General features: G+C 35.1%; 1 protein-coding gene across 3 annotated transcripts in view; it reads right to left on the reverse strand.

The window, feature by feature from the left end:
• The window catches only part of USP53 (ubiquitin specific peptidase 53), a 67,404-nt gene that overhangs the window by 9,885 nt on the left and 37,300 nt on the right, over positions 1–20,219 (reverse strand). For 2 of the 3 annotated variants that reach the window (XM_059169417.1, XM_059169431.1), the window contains 7 exons: positions 19,514–19,660; positions 18,572–18,721; positions 8,412–8,574; positions 7,448–7,600; positions 5,370–5,516; positions 3,582–4,320; positions 2,417–2,493 (listed from right to left, as the gene is read on the reverse strand). In XM_059169417.1, the coding sequence (XP_059025400.1) occupies positions 2,417–2,493; positions 3,582–4,320; positions 5,370–5,516; positions 7,448–7,600; positions 8,412–8,574; positions 18,572–18,721; positions 19,514–19,660 (1,576 nt within the window). The remainder of the gene's footprint in view (positions 1–2,416; positions 2,494–3,581; positions 4,321–5,369; positions 5,517–7,447; positions 7,601–8,411; positions 8,575–18,571; positions 18,722–19,513; positions 19,661–20,219) is intronic. The other variant, XM_059169426.1, reaches the window with a different exon arrangement.

Raw genomic sequence — 20,219 nt, forward strand, 5'->3', positions numbered from 1 at the left:
CATTAACAAAGATTCTCAAAGCAAAGACCAGCTTAAAGAACTATGGCAGGTTTTGACATTTCTAAGTAAGAAATAATTTTAACATAATACAACTTTTTTAAAAAGATTTTACTTATTTGACAGCGAGAGACAGTGAGAGAGGAAACACAAGCAGTGGGGAGTGGGAAAGGGAGAAGCGGGCTCCCCGCTGAGCAGGGGGCCCAATGGGGGATGGAGGGGGCCATCCCAGGACCTTGGGATCATGACCTAAACTGAAGGCAGACACTTAAGGACAGAGCCACCCAGGTGTCCTTTAACATAATTTATGCGGTTAAATAAGTGGGCTACACAAAACCACAAAAAGAAACAACTGCACACTCATTAGTGATTAGTGATAATTATCAAAACAAAATCCCAGAAGAGAGTTAAGTGTTAGTGAAAATATGGAGAAGTTGGAACCTTTGTGCACTGCTGATGGGAATGTAAAATAGAAAACAGTGTGGTGGTTCCTCAAAAAAATTAAACACATAATTACCACAGGATCCTGCAATTGCACTTCTGGGTATATACTCAAAAAGAAATGAATGCAGGAGTCTCGGGTATTTGTATACCAATGTTCATAGGAGCATTACTCACTATAGCCAAAAGACAGGAACAACCCAAATGTCCATCAGTAGATGAATGGATAAACAAAATGTGTATATAATGTAACATTACTCAGCCTTAAAAAGAAGTTAAATTATGACACATGCCACAACAGGAATGAATCTGAGAACATTATGTTAAGTGAAATAAGTCAGTCACAAAAAACAAGTACTATATGATTCTATTTATCTGAGGTATCCAGAGTAGTCAAATTCATAGAGACAGAAAGTAGAATGGTGGTTACCGGGGACTGGGAGGGAGGGGGAAATAGCTGTTTAATGGCACAGAATTTCAGTCTGAGAAGTTGAAAGAGTTCTGAAGGTGGATGCTAATAATGGTTGTAACAATGTGAATGTTCTTAATAACACTGACCTGTCACTTAAAAATGGTTAGAATGGCAAATTTTGTTATGTGTATTTTATCACAATAAAAAATATCATTTTTTCCACAATAAAAAACATATTTTCAAATAGGTTACACACACACTCTTTCATATTAAATGGGGAAACCCACGGCAAAGCTCTTACAGCAATGCATTCTTGACCATCAAAATCTCTCTGGTGTTGTGTTTTTATTACTCTCAGGAAGCAAGCATCATTTTGTAAAAAGTACTGAACTTGTAGTTATTGTTCAATTTCACTGACTTCTGCTGTTGACTTCTGGCCAGCCCTTTACTGTTTCCTGTAATACTTGCTTACCAGACTTACCAGATTTTTAAAAGAGGCGAGACATTTTATATAGGAAAGGAAAGTTATTTCCTTAATATGTTTCCTTCTGATATTATACCACTTGATAAAAACAAAATAATTTAACATTTAATCATATTCAAAGTCTGTAACCTTAAAATAATCCCCACAAAAGCCTTAAGAATGATAGATTAAAAACAAACTTTAAAATTTGTTCTACACGGCTATTTTTATTGTGAAAAATTTTATCTCTTCTAATCCTCTGAATTCTAACCTTTGAAAATACTGTTTTTGATTGCAACCTCAATAATCCCCTTTTTCATCCTTTTCCTTCATCCTTCTCCCCCAAATCCTTCAGGTATATCCTCTCATTAGAAGCCTGAATTCTGTACACATTCAAAAATGCTATGTGTGAGTAATGCATCACCTATAATAATGCCACCCCAATAATATATTTACTACTTCCAAACTGAACTTTTCCAACAGGTTGCTTATCCATTTTTCTATCCTGTCCCTAACTCCTATGGCAGACATTAGGACTGTCCAACACATTACAGATCCCCTTCCAGGCACAGGTTAAGACTACTTTCCCACCCTCTTTGAAATTAGGCTTATCTATAAGACTTGCCTTCGCTAATGAGATGTGAGTGGAAGTACATGTATCACTTCTGGGTTGAAGTTTTAAGTGATTTTTGTGTCCTCCTTCAATCTCCTCTCCCCACAATACTGCAAGGTTCAGAGAAGCATCTATGGAGATGGAATCTCATTAGCGTGGGGCCCTGAGTGTAGTTAAGAGGAGGCTCCACGAGGACCTCCACTGGTCATATACTATCAAGAAAAATCTCAGGTATTGACCCCGAGATTTTGAAGTTATTACCACTGTGTATCCCAGAACCCAGCCTATCCTGATTAACACACTCCCCTCTTTGCCAGTTGCCTGAAGTGGCTACTCCCATCCTTTCAAAGCCTTTAAAAGCATTAACTCTATCAACTTCCATCCTCATTACTCATATCTTATCAGTAACAGGACTGTTCTTAGCTTCTTTACTTTTATTACAACTTATTCTTTACAGCTACTATTACAATATATGTAAGTAAAATTTTACCTTCAAAGTAGTTTTTGTTCTGTTGGGAGGAAGAGCTGACACATTCTATATTTAGGTTGTTTGTCTTCACCTGGTCACTAAAACACAGAAGAAAACATACCAAATACATCAGCTATCATGAATTATTATTTTAGTTAGAATCTGAGAAAAAGAAAGGAAATAACATGTGTTAAACAATTATTATATGACATGTGTTATTCTAGGGGATTAATCTGCATTATTTAATTTACATCTCTACAACAACACTTAAAAATAGTTATTATCTTCATTTTATAATAGGCGATTAAGGTTGTCAAAGTCAAATCCATTTGCCCAATACTTAAAATCCAAGTCTATCTGGTTGCAAAGCCCTGATCTTTCTACTACCCTAGGCTACTCCTTTTTGAGTTGTGTTATGAAATTACTCTGCCAAACAAAAAAGTTTTCCGAAGTCCTTATTGCAACGATTATTTTAATAAAATACAAACATTTGATTTTTGCAAATCTGGCTTTTTAATAATAAATGTGATAAAAACATCAGCTAATAACAAATTAAGATGTCTTAGGTGGGTTAAAAGCAGAAATTGTGACTAGACTGATGTAAGAAATCAGCCAATTAAGCTGTGGACATATTTTAGAGGTTACAAAGAAAACGGCAAATGTACTGCTAACAGTAATATACAAATACATTCAGAATTAACTAAAAATTAATTGAACAGAGACTTAGTTATTTGGCTGCATTCTTTTACATTTGCTGAAGGAAATAAATCTCTCCTCCATGAAACTGGCTATGAAAGTAGAAAATATCCCAGCTCTGAGTTACCGATGTTAGAGATGGGATAATGGACATTAAAGAGACCAAAGATTTAAATAATTAGCTTAATGACTTAAGATGCAGCCAATTTAAACTATGCTTTGAAACCTGTAGTATGTATTAATAGTTATCAGTGGCAACAATAACAATGTATTTCTGTACTTTTAAAATTTCCTAAAAATATTTTTGGAATCAGGAAATAAACATTAAAAATAAAAACCCTGAAATATCAAATAACTTGCAATATCTCAGGTCTCTTCACTCTGCAGTCAAGCTCTTTCCATTACACTTAATCGAACCAAGACTTTGAAATTACTTCACGTAACAGGAGAGAATGATGGGAAAAAATCATTCATTTAATATGCGCATTACCTGCAGGATACTGTTTCTTTAACACCACTGATATCCATTACTGTGCCATTTCCATCGATAACAGGTGAATCCAAATTGGCAGATCCATTACTGACGTGATCACTACTTTCATATCCAGACTCAGTCCTTTGCATCTGCCAATTGTCACCATGAACTTTAGTCTCATTGAGGCCTTTATTTTTCTCTGCTCCTTTCCCATTAGATTCAAGGGAACTCCTGCTTCCTATTTCCTGCTTCATTTCATCTTCATATATGGTCATTAAACATTTTTGCTTTAGGTTGTCTTTTGGCCAATTGTTAAGGCTCTGATCTTTGCTACATTTAGGTTTGTTACTAATACTTGGTTTATGTCTTGGACTATGCTGCCTTTTTTCACTTTCATTAAAAATACTATCAACATTTAACGTTTCTCTCATAGGTTTCCAACTTCGGGTCCGGCTTTTACTACTGCCACTATAGCTGCTTCCTTTATCCCTAGAATCTTGGCTGCTGTCTGTATCATATCCAGTGCCACTGTCACTCTTAACTTTGCCAGTTACTTTCTCTCCTGGGGCAAGAATCTGGGATTTACTTGAACCCAGTGTTTGTGCAGAAGCTCGACTCTGATGGGCAACTCGGTCATGTTTACATGGTCCTCTTCCTTGACTATGATAGAGATGTGGGTTTCCATATTGTCTAAAGCCATTTGGGGCAGGAGGTGATCCAGACTTGAAATGTGGAAGGTCTTCATCAACCAAACCTTTAAATAATTAAATAAAGATACAAATGAATACTCTTCAGAGATACTTTTTAGTTACAAGCCAAATACCTTGTTTGAGAAGAAATGTTAAGCAGTAATAAGTGAATAGTAATTATAAGATTTATATTCTATCACATAGTGATTTGACATTGAAAAGTGTTTTCCTCATTCTCTATATTTATGAGAGGCATTTGTAAGGTAAGCAGTTATATACTGATTTTAAAAAATGACCTCTAAAGTAGATCATAATTAAAGCTTTAAAAAAACAAATAAACAGTATTCTATCTCATTTATCATTAATGAAAATTTTAATAATAAAAGTATTTTCCATCTCTTATACTGGTAAAGATTTAAAGTTTGTTAAGCCAACTTCTGCTAAGAGTGTGAAGAAGCAGATAATCACTCAATTAGTGGGAGTGTAGACTGGTTCAGTCTTTTAGGAGAGCAGGTAAGCCATAGCCATCAAAATTAAGAATAAACACTCCTTAACCCAGCAATTCTCCAGAAATAATTTCATGCTCTAGCTATACACAAAAAAGTACACAAAGGTGCATGTAAAAGGATACCACTGCAGCAAAAATCTTAAATCAGGTTTCAAAGTCTAGCAAGGATCATTTAAATTATGGTATGTCCATAAAGAAAAGAGGATAAAGCCATAAAGAGTAAGGCATGCTCATAATGAACTGCACACTATTAACAGAGGGAAAGATGAGAGGCTGCTTTTCTCACATAATTTTATAACCTTCTTTCTTATTTGAATGTACCATATGGGGGAACTGAATGTGTAACTAAAAGGAAAGTTAAACCATCAGAATAAGCACAAATATTCCCGGCCAGAATTAAATAAGAACCAGAAACATTGCATATTCACAGATTTAATAGGTATATTAAAGACATCATATTGAGATATGTAACATAACATGTAAACAGATATATATAACAAATATAAATAAATTATATTAAGTTGTATTAAAGTTATAAAATCTAGTTTAAAAATAAGATTTTAGCAACTCCTTTTCAAATGAATACTATTAAGCTCTTAAACTTACCTCTGTGTCGGCCCAAATCTTTTCTTTGTTCCCTCTCCAAATCTTTCCTTTGTGAGGAAAGTATGTTCCTCTGTTCAATGGCTTTTAAAGCACATTCTCTGGAAATGTCTTTTATTTTTTCCCTTTGATCACTGTGACTTAACTTAACTGTAAAAGAAATCATTCTTATAAATGATATAGATCAGTTTTCAAATTGCTCAAAAGTATGAACTGAACTATAAAAATTTTAAGATGCTATATATTTAAAACAAAATATAAAGTATACTATGAACTCATTTTTCTGTTTAACCAAAAAACTCAATGTGATTTATCCTCACACTGGAGATGCATGTTGGCTTTTAAAACTTCTTCTATAGCTCCTAAAGCCAGGTAATGGAAAAAAGAGATCTTGCACTGAAATAATAAAGGCTGAAGCTAAATGAGTGGTCACTATGTGTGACTATTATAAGTCAGACACTATTGTAAGTCTTAACTCATTTAATTCTTTGAGGTAGGGGCAATTATTGTCTCCACCGTGGATCAGGAAACTGAGGCAGAGAAAAGTTAAAAATTTGCCCAAGGTCACAAAGCTTGTAAATTTAGAAACTGGCTTATGAACCCAAGTTGCCTGGTTCTAATGTTTGTGTTTGTTATCACATACACAGTTTCTGGGCTTAAAAGTAGTTATCTTTTGACAAACAGCTTAATCTAAGAGTATGACAACAGAGACGGTAAAAGGTTCCATTAAGAACTTTTAAGAACTTTTAAAAGCATTTATTGTAGTTCTTTATTGATGACAACTGTTAATTCTGGATCCTATCACCCTTGATTAAATGGGTTAGTTTTATGGTTAGACATTACTTCATTAATGTATTTTACTTTATTTACTTGACAGAGAGAGAGAAAGAGATCACAAGTAAGCAGAGAGGCAGGCACAGAGAGAGGGGGAAGCAGGCTCCTGACCAAGCAGAGAGCCTGACGTGGGCCTCAATCCCAGGATCCCAAGACCATGACCTGAGCCAAAGGTAGAGGCTTAACCCACTGAGCCATCCAGGCACCCCTCATTAATGTATTTTAAAGCTGCTTATAAAATCATCCTGAACATCCACCTACTCGGAGTTCAATGTATTTCTTTTTTTTTTTTTTTTTTAAGATTTTCTATTTATTTATTTGACAGAGAGAAATCACAAGTAGTCAGAGAGGCAGGCAGAGAGAGAGAGAGGGAAGCAGGCTCTCCGCTGAGCAGAGAGCCCGATGCGGGACTCGATCCCAGGACCCTGAGATCATGACCCGAGCCGAAGGCAGTGGCTTAACCCACTGAGCCACCCAGGCGCCCCGTCGGAGTTCAATGTATTTCTAAACCATAACTATACACACCATGCTGCAATTTAGACCCAAGTCACAGAACTTGGTTTGTGAAAATTAAAGTTGATGGGGCGCCTGGGTGGCTCAGTGGGTTAAAGCCTCTGCCTTCGGCTCAGGTCATGATCCCAGAGTCCTGGGATCAAGCCCCACATCGGGCTCTCTGCTCAGCGGGGAGCCTGCTTCTTCCTCTCTCTCTCTCTGCCTGCCTCTCTGTCTACTTGTAATCTCTGCCTGTCAAATAAATAAATAAAATCTTAAAAAAAAAAAAAAAAAGTTGAGCGATGACAATAACAAGACAGAGTTGAATAAAAATGAGGTTAGGTATAAATTACAATTATAATAATTTTGAACTCCTACTGTTGCATTCACTAATGGTTAATTTAAATTTAGCATATATGCTAAATTAGTAACTCATGTTTTTCCCCTCCAAGTTCATAATTAACTCCTAAGAAGGCCATATTATGACTTTCTTTGGTAACTGTCCAGGTTGCCTCCAGCCTACTACAGCTCTGAGAGTATGGAGAAACCCAAATAGTAGTCAAGTCCAGTTCAAATCAAACTACAAGTCTCAGAGAAATGTGTAAAAGACAAAATTTTGTTATCTAGTTGTAGGGAAGTAGGTTAAGCACCCTCTTTTTCTATGGTACTTAACAGAAATTACAGATTTAGTAAAAAGGAAAGGGGGAAGCATAATTACTCAGGGACAACGTGAAAATGACAATTTAAACACATACCTGGTCCTCTACCACCACTTGTTTGAATGTGGCTCCGGCTAAATGATGAAATATTATCTGTTTGAAGTTTCTGATTTTCTCTCTGTTTGGCCTGATCACCAAATCCATTTTCTTTTGAATTATCTAACTTATAGACTGAGGACTTTTCACATCCTTAAAAGATAAACAAAAATGTATTATTCCCATCCTCTTCCCCACCAAAAGAAAAGAAGTCTGAATCTTTTTTTTTTTTTTTTTTTTTTTAAACGCAATTTCTACATCCAATGTGGGGCTTGGGCTCACAATCCTGAGATTGAGTTGCATGTTCCACTGACTGAGCCAGCCAGGCTCCCCTGAATAATTTTTTTTTTTTTAAATGTGGTGGATAACTGCTTATAAACTCAAAGGACGGACATTTTTGAAGGATTTCTACCTGCTTTGCAATACATTAAAAATGGCCGGGTGCCTGGGTGGCTCAGTGGGTTAAGCCGCTGCCTTCGGCTCAGGTCATGATCTCAGGGTCCTGGGATCAAGTCCCGCATCGGGCTCTCTGCTCAGCAGGGAGCCTGCTTCCTCCTCTCTCTCTCTGCCTGCCTCTCTGCCTACTTGTGATCTCTCTCTGTCAAATAAATAAATAAAATCTTAAAAAAAAAAATTAAAAAAAAATGGCCTATATCCTTTGGACTTTTTTAGTGTAGAACTCATTTTAACTCTCAATTTGTACTGCTAGAAAGAGCTTCCAGTCAAGTATCCCCTCTGTGCCTATTACCACAGAAGTGGGTGGTCCTGAGGGTGTTTTAGAGGCCACTGGTGAGGAAAGTCTTCTTTATAAAGATTAACTCAAAATAATCTAATATTCCTGAACTCTGTTTTACTGAAATTAAATTTTGAGATTATTCTCAAAATTAATTTTATCTTCACTCTATTAATACACAGTATGACTATGATACTATAAAGAACACTAAAAAGAACTTATAAAAATTACCCATATTTCCTGCAACGGATTTATAATGTGACCAGTTGATGACCTGCCTAAGTGCATCTTCTGTAGAAACTGCTGTGCCATCAGGGTTTGCGTAAAACAAAAGCAATGGCTGGAAATGACATCGGATACATTTGGAGACCACATCCTTCCATCTAGTCCCAACCTTCAAAAAAAAACCACAATGAATAAAAACAAGACAAAATCGTGTAATCAATGTGTTACATATTTGAATAGTAGAGACTAAATTAATTTGTATATTAAAAAATTTTAAGGAATTCAGATTGCTAGCAGTTAAATGTTCATATTATAGGATTACTTTTGTCTTAAACTAGTCTAATAAACATCTTTTCAACATTATTAAAAATTGAGAAAAATTGTACACACTATATCAAGATTTAGACGATCAAATTTTTTTTTGCTTGATGTTCATTTTATTTTTTTTAATTTTTAATTTTTTTAATAAACATATAATGTATTATTAGCCCCAGGGGTACAGGTTTGTGAACTGTTTACATACTTCACAGCACTCACCATAGTACATACCCTCCCCAATGTCCATAACCACACCACCCTCTCCAGAGCCCCTCCCCCCGGCAACCCTCAGTTTGTTTTGTGAGATTAAGAGTCTCTTATGGTTTATCTCCCTCCCGATCCCATCTTGTTTCATTTAATCTTTTCCTACCCCCCCAAACCCGCCATGTTGCATCTCCACTTCCTCATATTAGGGAGATCATATGATAGATCACTTTCTCCTACTGACTTATTTCGCTAAGCATAGTAGCCTCTAGTTCCATCCACGTCATCGCAAATGGCAGGATTTCATTTCTTTTGATGGCTGCATAGTATTCCATTGTATATATTTACGTCTTCTTTATCCATTCATCTGTTGGTGGACATCTAGGTTCTTTCCACAGTTTGGCTATTATGGACATTGCTGCTATAAACATTCAGGTGCACGTGCCCCTTCAGATCACTACGTTTGTTCTTTAGGGTAAATACCCAGTAGTGCAATTGCTGGGTCATGGGGTAGCTTTAATTTCAACTTTTTGAGGAACCTCCATGCTGTTTTCCAGAGTGGTTGCACCAGTTTGCATTCCCACCAACAGTGTAGAAGGGCTCCCCTTTCTCCGCATCCTCGCCAGCATCTTAGACTATCAAATTTTAAAAAGCTTTTCTACGTACAAGGTTGATTGACAAAAATTTAAAGGTAATTTAATGGAGAACGATGAGTCTATTCAACAAGGTGCTGGAACAACTGGATGGCCATATGAAAAAATGAACTTTGACACCACTACACATAAAGCACAATTAAATCAGAACAAGTCACACAAAAACTCTAAAGCTTATAGAAAAAAACAAAAGAGAAAATCTTAACAACTTTGGAGAAGATAAAGATTTCTTACTACATCAAACAGGGGTGACTGGGGGGGCTCAGCTGGTTGAGAATCTGACTCTTGATTTTGGCTCAGGTCATGACCTGGGGTCATGGGGTCCAGGGCTCTGTGAGAAGGTGGAGCTCCCTTGACATTCTCTCTCCTTTTCCCTCTGCCCCTCCCCCCTACTTTTCAACACGCACACACACACTCTCTCTCTCTTAGAAAAATAACACAAAAGAATATAAGACATCAAACAAACCATGAAGAAAAAAGTTATAAAATGGGATTCATATAAGAATAAATTAATAACTTCTGCTGTTTAAAGGTTACCATTAAGAAAATGAAGAAAACAAGTCACATACATCAAATAAAGAACTGATGTGCAGAATGAAGAATTCCTGCAATTCACTAATAAGAAAGATGACCAAATTTAAAATGGGCAAACAACTGAATACACTTCACCAAAAATAAAAATACCAAAGAATGGCCAATTAGTACACAAAAAAGTACTCAAAACATTGTTAATCATAAGCAAAATGCAAATTAAAACCACACAGAAATAACACTGTACATTCTTTATAAGGGCTAAAATTAAAGACTATCAACATAAAACTTTGCTGAGAATGTGGAGCAACTGGAATTCTCATACACTAACAGAAATGTGAATTATTATAATGACTATGAAAATCATTTTGCCAGTTCCTTATAAACTTTAACTACACTTATACAACCCAGAAGTTCCACTTCTGAGTATCTTTATATATATATATATATATATATATATATATATATTTTTTTTTTTTTTTTTTTTTGTAAATTGGGGTTGGGGGGAAGGGCAGAGGGGAAGAGAGAGAATCCTAAGCAGGCAACACATCTGGCACAGAATGCAACGTGGGGCTTAATCTCAAGAACCTGAGATCATGACGTGAGCTGAAATCAAGAATCTGATGCTTAACTGACTGAGCCATCCAGGTGTCCCCACTTCTGAGTATTAGCTAAGAGCAATGGGCAAAAAAAAATCATGTTCACATAAAAACTATTCATAATTCAAAAGGTAAATGGATAAATTGGCATGTAATGGAACACAACAATAAAAATGAACCACTAACAGACCATGAATCTTAAAAGGCATTATGCTTGGTAAAGGAAGCCAAACACAGAGAACTGAGACTGTGAGACACCATTCTTACAAAATTATAGAATGAGCCAGACTAATCTATAGTGAGATCGGTGATTTCCTGGAGCCCAGGGTGGGGGTGAGGGGTAAAGGACATGACCGAATTTTCTGGGGGATAATTGTGTAGGTTACATAGGTGTGTACACATTTGTCCATACCTATGTACAGGTGCATTTTAATGTTTGTAAACTATACCTCTAAAAAATTGATTCAAAACAAAATAAAACAAAAACCAACCAAATATAAAACAAAGCATTCTAGAATACTGGCTTTGGTATAAAGGAGGGACCTTTAAAAGTCCTAAGGAGTTTTCTCAAACCACACATATTTAGCTATTTAACCTTCTTACCTTGGAATCTAAGATACTTGAGGAACAAGAGTAATTTGAAAACAAAACAAACCTAAACCTCAGAGTGACTATACATCCAACTCTTCCTTCAAATTTTGACCATTTAAACTACGTAGATAGAAAGGAGTGCCAAAATATTACTAAACACTGATTCAAGGTGGAACTTGCTGATAAACTGTCATACAAAAGTACTATAATTTGAGCAAAGTGTTTATTTTAGAATACCCAAATTTTTTCATTAGCTTTATTGAGTAGAATTTACATGGAAGAAAACTACTCAGTTATAGTATACCAGTCAATGAATTCTGCCAAATATATACATACAATCAAGTAGCTCCCCCTCTGCAGTGACTGGACCAATGATTTACTTTCTGTCACTTTGTTGTTTTCCTTTTCATGAGTTTTAATAAGCAGAATCATAGTTTCTTATGTCTCATTTCTTTCATTTACCATATTGCTTTTCAGATTTGTCCACAATATTGCATGTATCAATAGTTCATGACTTTTTACTGCTGAGTATTATATTCCATTGAATAGTTATACCACACTTTGTTTATCCATTTACCTGTTGATGGACATTTGAGTTGCTTCCAGTTTGGGTTATTATAAACAAAACTACTATAAACATTCAAGTACAAGTTTTGTGTGTTTTTACAGGAATGGAATCACTAGTATCTATGGTAAGTAATGTTTAAGTTATAAGAAATTCATAAAGTTTTCTAAAGTTCATTTTGTATTTCCATCACTCTTCTGTGAGAGATCTAGCTATTTCATATCTTCACCAACTCTTGGTATGGTCAGTCTTTTTAGTTTTAGCTATTCTTACACATGAGATATAGAATCTCACTGTGAGTTGAATTTGTATTACTTTACACTATTAATAATTTACTGAATATCATTTTTTAAGGGTAGGGACCCAGCTTCCTATGGTTCTTCACTCTTGGCCTCTCTCACACTGAGCCCACAGATTTTTTAAATTGCAGGATTTTTATTTAATAGAAAACTAAACCTTTATTTTAGTTACGCAAAAAAAAAAAGGCAATTACAACTAATAATGCATGCATGCAAAAATCTTGCAATTCTTTTTTTTCATTTTGATCTCTTTCCTTCTTTCATACCTATGACTGGACCCCAAATTCTCTTTCATCCCAAACTCCAAAAAGAACTTGTTTTACAGACTCAGACTTGGAAGACTATGCTGCCTCTCACCCTTCTCTTCTTTCCATGCCTGCTCTTTTTCTTCCTATTGATCAGTAGCTGTATGCCTTCAGCTAGGTTCTCTGGCTACTCAAGTCCTGATGTGTATTATAAAGGTTCAGGTCTTGATGTGGCAAAACAAAATGCACTTCATGTCACAGGAGAGAAGAGAAGACCATGAGGGGATTCTCCTGTGAGGCAAGAAGATACTGTCAATACTTGTCTCACCTTGTCATGCCAGCTTTCCAGACTGCCCTTAATGTATTCCCAGAAGGCACCAGGGCACTATGAAGTAGTGGATACACCCAAAAACCCAGGAGTTACTCTGGGTTGTGGAGTCATTCACAGCTAAATGAGCCCTGAGAAGTCCTCATCCTACATAGTCCTTGTGACAATACTATTGAGTTTCTTTGCTAATATTAAGACACCTGAGTCAGATTACTTTTCTCATGACTTTCTCTAAAGATAAGTAAGGTGAACAACTTCAATATGGTGTGACCTTGGTAGCTCTCTGTAGATCTTCCTGGACCCACCTATTTTCCTTTCACTTGACCTTGCTGCTAAAAAATTTTTGGTAGAGTCAAAACACCAAAAAATACAAAACCCACTCTGGAAATAAACCTACTCAACTTTTTCTGGAGCAGAGCATCAACAGTTGTGGAGTCATAGAGGACAGCTCTCAGGGAGAGGGACACATCACAGTTGGGGAAAAGAAGAAGAAAAGGGATGTGGAGACCTTTAAGTTAAATTTACATGTCAAAGTTTGCCTGGGAGTCCTTATTCTCTCCTTTTCTCTACCTCCACTTCTGGATTAGTATCATAAGGAAAATGGTAGGCAAGTCACATATGTATCATGAGCATACTGTGTGTGTGTGTGTGTGTGTGTGTGTGTAATGTAATTTTTTTTAAGTTTTTATTTAAATTCCAGCTGGTTAACATACAGTGTTAGTCTCAGGTACATAATTTAGTGATTCAGCATTTCTACACAATACCCAGTGCTTATCACAAGTACACTCCTTTGTCCCCTCCCCTCCTTTAACCATCAGTTTATTCTCTACAGTTAAGAGTCTGTTTCTAGGTTTGCCTCTCTTTTTCCCTTTGCTTGTTTGTTTTGTATGCTATTTGTCTTTCTCTGACTTATTTCACTTAGGTTAAGACTCTCTAGCTCCATCCATCTCGTTGCAAATGGCAAGATTCCATTTTTTATAGCTGAGTAATATTCCATTGCATGCATGCATATATCCACCCCACTTCTTTTATCCATTCATCAGTCGATAACATTTGGACTCTTTCCAAAACTTGGCTATTATTGATAACACTGCCATGCACATATCCCTTTCAATTAGTTTTTCTGTGTTCGTTGGATAAATACCTAGTAGTGCAATTGCTGGATCATAGGGTAGTTCAATTTTTAACTTTTTGAGGAACATCCACACTGTTTTCCAGAATGGGTACATCAGTTTACATTACCACCAACAGTGCAAGAGGGTTCCCCTTTTTCCACATCCTTACCAACATCTGTTGTTTCCTATGTTGTTGATTTTAGCCATTCTGACAGGTGTGAGGTGATACTCCATTATAGTTTTGATTTGCATTTCCCTGATTATCAGTGATGTTGAGCAGCTCGTCATGTGTCTATTGACCATCTGTATGTCTTCTTTGGAGAAATGCTCATGTCTTCTGCCCATTTTTTTTAATTGGATTATTCATTTTTTCAGGTGGTAAGTTTTATAAATTCTTTTTTTACTTTTAAAATTTTGTTTTTGCTTTATTTGTGGCTGTGACTTAAAAAAATAATTAAAAGGTTTTTTGAATACATTATAATGAATATTACAGAGCATCTTTCAATTGGAATACACGTAGATACTAAAAACTGGTTGTATTTGATGTAGTGTCAGTGCACAAAGCTTGTATTATCTATATTAAGTGAAATATCTTTAAAGGTACAGTTGTTTCTATAAAGTAATAACATCTTTTGATATTTTTTGAAGTTCTATTGTCAGCAGCAGCTACCAATTTCATTAACACAGTTAAAGTAATCTTTAACACATTTACATCAAAATTTCACATTGTAAGTCATTATCTGTGTTATATTAACCAGAACTTTATATGTTGGCATTCCTGTTCATGAACATTTGGAGGTAGCCAGTCTTTCTCAATTAACCCAAAGCAATGAAGCAAATAGAAGTAACTCATATTTACTAAAGTTTCAGTTCTGTGTATTTTACTGTACTCAAATTCTTTGGATACTGGTAATATGCTTTCATATATTAACTACTATACTTATAGAACATGATAGATAATGGAGTTTACCACGAATTCAAGTGAGATTAATTAAATTTTTCTCCAATTCCTACTTTATGCAAAGTAGTGTGGAGAATGATGGTGGTTATGGTGAAGGATTGGGTAGAGAGAGGTAGGGATTTGAAACAAAATTCTCCCCTGCCTACTATTAGTATAAAAAGACTCTCATCAAGGAGTTTAACTAAAACTATGTGTTTAAAAATCTTTTATTATTTTTTTTTTTTTAGTGCAGATAACCCCTTGTTAGACCAGGTTAAAAAGAAAAAGGAAAGGAAACAGATAAGGGCACAAAAAAGTAGTCAAATAAAAAAACCTCAGATTGCATCATAATTAAGACTGTGTGTTGGGGCCAGAGAGATGGGGCAGAGAGAGGGAACGAGAGAGAGAAAGAGAATTTGCTAGGAAACATTTTGGATACTAACCCATTATCAGATATGTCATTTGCAAATATCTTCTCCCATTCTGTAGGCTGCCTTTTAGTTTTGTTAACTGTTTCCTTTGCTGTACAGAAGCTTTTTATTTTGATGAAGTCCCAAGAGTTTTGCTTTTGTTTCCTTTACCTCAGGAGACATATGCAGAAGGAAGTTGCTATGGCTAATGTCAAAGAGGTTACTGCTTGTGTTTTCCCTTAGGATTTTTATGCTTTCAAGTCTCATATTTACGTCTTTAATCCATTTTTAATTTATTTTTTGTATGGTGTAAGAAAGTGGTCCAGTTTCATTCTTCTGCATGTTGCTGTCCAATTTTCCCAACACCATTTGTTGAAGAGACTTTTTCCCATTGCATTTTCTTTCTTGCTATCAAGATTAATTGACCATATAGTTCTAAGTTCCCTTCCTAGTTTCTATCCTGTTGCATTGATCTATGTCTGTTTTTGTGCCAGTACCATATTGTTTGATTACCACAGTTTTGTAATATAACTTGAAGTCCAGAATTGTGATGCATACAGCTTTGCTTATCTTTTTCAAAGTTGTTTTGGCAATCTGGGGTCTTTTGTGGTTCCATATAAATTTTAGGATGGTTTCTTCCAGCTCTGTGAAAAATGCCTGTGGTATTTTGATAGGGATTACATTAAATGTGTAGATTGCTTTGGGTAGTAAGGACATTTTAACAATATTTGTTCTTCCATGAGCATGGATGTTTTTCCATTTCTGTCATCTTTAATTTCTTTCATGTGTGTTTTATAGTCTTCGGAGTACAGGTCTTTCAGCTCTTTGCTTACTTTTACTCTGATGTATCTTATGGTTTTGAATGCAATTGTAAACAGGATTGATTTCTTGACTTCTTTTTCTGATGCTTTGTTATTGGTATATAGAAATGCTACAGATTTCTGTATATTTTGTATCCTGTGACTTTACTGAATTTGTGTATCAGTTCAGGCAATTTTTGGTAGAGTCTTTCAGGTTTTCTATATAGAATATCATGTTATCTGCAAATAAAGTTTTCTTTTTCCTTACCAATTAGGATGCCTTTATTTCTTTTCATTGTCTGATTGCTTGGACTTCCAGTACTATGTTAAATTAACAGCAGTGAGAGTGGACATCCCTGTAAAGTTCCTGACTATACAGGAAAAATTCTGTTTTTTTCCCATTATGATGTTAGTTATGGGGTTTTTATATATGGCCTTTCCTACGTTGAGGTATGTTCCCTCTAAACCGATTTTGTTGAGGGCTTTTACCATTAATGGATACTGTACTTTGTTAAATGCTTTTTTTGCATTTACAGAAAAGATCAAAGGGTTCTTATCCTTTCTTTTATATTAATGTGGTATATTATGTTGATTGATTTGTGAATATTGAATCACCCTTGCAAACCCAGGAATAAATTCCACTTGACTGTGGTGACTGATTTTCTTTTTAATGTATTGTTGGATTCAGTTTGCTATTATTAAGTCCTACTGGTTGTTAGAACTTGCACAATTTGGCCCTTCTGGTTTTCAAAGCCAAATGTTAAAGCGATTTGTCTTCCCGGTGTGACAAGTCTGTTTCTCTCCCTTATCCTCACCAGCAAATGGCATATTTAAATTTATATTTTTGGGTAAATTTTGTTGTGTTGCTTTAAAATGTACTGTACTTCATTCTGGCATTTGCTAAATTATGTAGAGCCATCCTGGTGCTTTAAAGGCTTCATTTTAAGCTTTTTATGTCAGGTACAGAGTAGTATTCAGTCTAGGTATAATTTAGCCCCAAAATTAAGGTGATAATTTTCTGAGGATTCTATCTGTTGCTCTTTGCATTGCAACATCTTTCTATTCTTGCTGGTGTGTATGCAAACGATTCTTAGCCCTATATGAATTTTAAAAATTGCCTGACTTTCTGTTTTCCAGTAATTCTTTCCCCAACCTTGTGCAGGTTTGGCAACACAATGTTGGATCCCTATTCAGCCAAAGATTAAATGTGATCCCTCTACCAATCTCCAGAACTTTCCCTCTGTGCAGTGTTCTTTCTGGTAATCTGTCCAGTGAAATTTAGCTATCTTAGCCTCCCTGAACTCCAATTTCGGTTTCCTCAACTCAGTAAGACTGCTTTATCTGAATCCCACCTCCCTGCACTGTAAAAACTACCTGTAGGTGGTAAACAGGAATAACCCTAGGGCTCATCTTGTTTCCTTTTTTCTGTTCAACTGCCTGCTGGCCAATGTCTAAAAAAGTTATTTTGTCTATTTGGTTTTCTAATTTTTAATACTGGAAGGGCTATTTCCATAGCAGTTCATCCTTCAAAGAAATAATTAGAAATCCACTAAATACTGAATATTTGAACTTCCGACTTAGTAATTCATAATGATGATAAATGGCCCTTTCTTATACATTAAAATGAAAGGAAATGGAATTGTACATCATTTGCTTAGCACAATGAAATAACTTGTACTTCTAAATCCATTTACTGCTTAATAATAGGATTCTCAAAGCCAATAAGCCTAGGCATAGTATTGACAAGATCAAGAGTTTTCATATGTGGCAAAATCTTAATCTCCTATAGAACTTAAAAAAAAAAAAAAAATCAGGTATTGGCCTCTACACCTCTGAATTGAGAATTTAAGAGTCCAGGCAGATACACATTTTTCCAAAAGTTCCAAAGGTGACTCTGATAAATAGTCCTTATTACAAACTATTATTCACTAGTTTTCTAGATATTATAATGTTTGAATAAGTTACTGACCAAAAGAAAAAGTAACCATACCTAATTCTGAATAGCATATACAAAATCTAAAAAAGCAATCATAACAATTTAAAAAATAAGCAGATTTTCATCACTAATTATATAAAGCAATTGTGAATCATTCACAAAACAACTTTTTTATTATTCTGGAAAGGGACTGGTTTAAAAATTGGCTTTAAAATAAACCAGATTTCATGGGCGCTTGGGTGGTTCAATGGGTTAGAGCCTCTGCCTTCAGCTCGGGTCATGATCCCAGGGTCCTGGCATCAAGGCCCGAATCGGGCTCTCTGCTCGGCAGGGAGCCTGCTTCCCCTCCTATCTCTCTGCCTGCCTGTGATCTCTGTCTGTCAAATAAATAAATAAAATCTTTTAAAATAAATAAAATAAAATAAACCAGATTTCAAAAATAAAAGGAAGTATGAACTTAACAATGCTATTATCATTAAGGTCATTTATTATTTTATATAAGAAATGTTTACATACCATCATCATTTTACATAATAATACTACATAATTTACATTTTATATTATTGTTTCATTTATTCCTAAAAAGTAAGAAGTCACAATAATTATCCTGGTTAGTGAAAGTGTCAACTTACCTCTTTCACATTTGCATCATCAAAAAATACCCATTTGGAACTCTTGGTATGAAAAGCAAAGGCACAATAATGTCGGCTGGTGTAGCAGATCATACCAACTAGATGAAGTTCACTATTTTTGGCATTTTCATCAGTAACTCTATAAAAAAGCTGTTCAAAAAAATAAAAATGTATATTTAATACTATATCTTTTTAAAAACAAGGAATAATAATTTGGTAAGTCAGGTATTTGACTATCTATGAAAAAATTTCTTATGCAAGCTTCCTTAATCCAATATTATATTAGTACAGAAGGTACCACTAAGATTGGACTGAACAGAATTATTATTAACTATTACTTACTATTAACTATAGCTATTAGCATTCCTCCAATAAAATGAATTCACTACAATTTAGTTCAGTAACCCAGTATCTTGACACTTTATATACATAAAACTGGAAATGTGAAGTATATTACACAATTCCCAATAATTTTTCATTGAATCACATATTTGAACATGCATTAAACATATTTTCTGAAATTGTCTAAAAGTTTAATTATAATATAAACCAATCAAATATTAAGATGTTATAAACATATAGAGATCAGTGCGCTGTAGATGCCCCCAGGTGCCCCAACTGTAGATGATTTTTGACTCTTTACTTTTCTAGGTTAATATTTATATTTTGTCATTACCACACTCACACACACACACATCATTATCATCACTCTAGAGTGATACAAAACTAGAGCATGAGACAGTTTATAACTGAAAGTCATTCCCAGTCTATGCAAGAAAGGCATTCCAGTTAGCTCAATTTGATGAATTTTATCAAGATTATATCTGAATATTATTTCCTTTAAGAAAATTTAGTTTTAAAAACAAAGTGTGTTATAATATATGAATACGTTTTATAATAATTTAAAAACAGAAAGGAAGAGAATGAAAACAGCTGAGATACCCCAGGAAGATAAAGATGTGTTGCTAGATTCCGAACAACATCTTCGGTCAAGTCAGAATGTTCAGAATCCCATACTAAACCAATTGTAACAATCTCTGGGCAATTCATTAAAACACGGCGAATTTTTATTTTTTGGCCACAGTTACTCTAAAGAAAAACACAAAAGGCACATTTTGAAATTACTGAAATAGGTATACCATAAGTAATACCTTACAGTTTGTATTAAACAGTAACAACCTTCACATATATCAGAAAATTCTTTGTTCAGAATACTAAAATTCACTTTTATCCAGCTATTTGCTTAATTATTGATTAAATAGTAAGTTTGTTTTAAATCAAAGTACTTTCCTTCGGTATTTTTTAAACCTGCTACAATAAGAATTCAATCTAAAAAATGAGAAATAGAACACTGAGGTCATTAATAATATTACATTAGAAAAGAATGGTAGTGCTTATATGAAAATACAAAACTTTCTCTTTAGTCAAATGATAGATTTCAGAACTTAAAAAAAATAATCAGGAGGCACCTGGGTGACTCAATCAGTTAAGTGCCTGACTCTTGATTTCAACTCAGGTCATGATCTCAGGGTGGTTGAGATCAAGCCTCACCTAGGGCTCCAAGCTCAGCAGGGAGTCTGCTTAACATTCTCTCTCTCCCTCTCCTCCGACCCCTCTCCTCCAGCCCTGCTTGCATGCACACGTGCGC

The sequence above is a fragment of the Mustela lutreola genome, chromosome 1 (assembly GCF_030435805.1).
Source record: "Mustela lutreola isolate mMusLut2 chromosome 1, mMusLut2.pri, whole genome shotgun sequence".
Lineage (NCBI taxonomy): Eukaryota > Metazoa > Chordata > Mammalia > Carnivora > Mustelidae > Mustela > Mustela lutreola.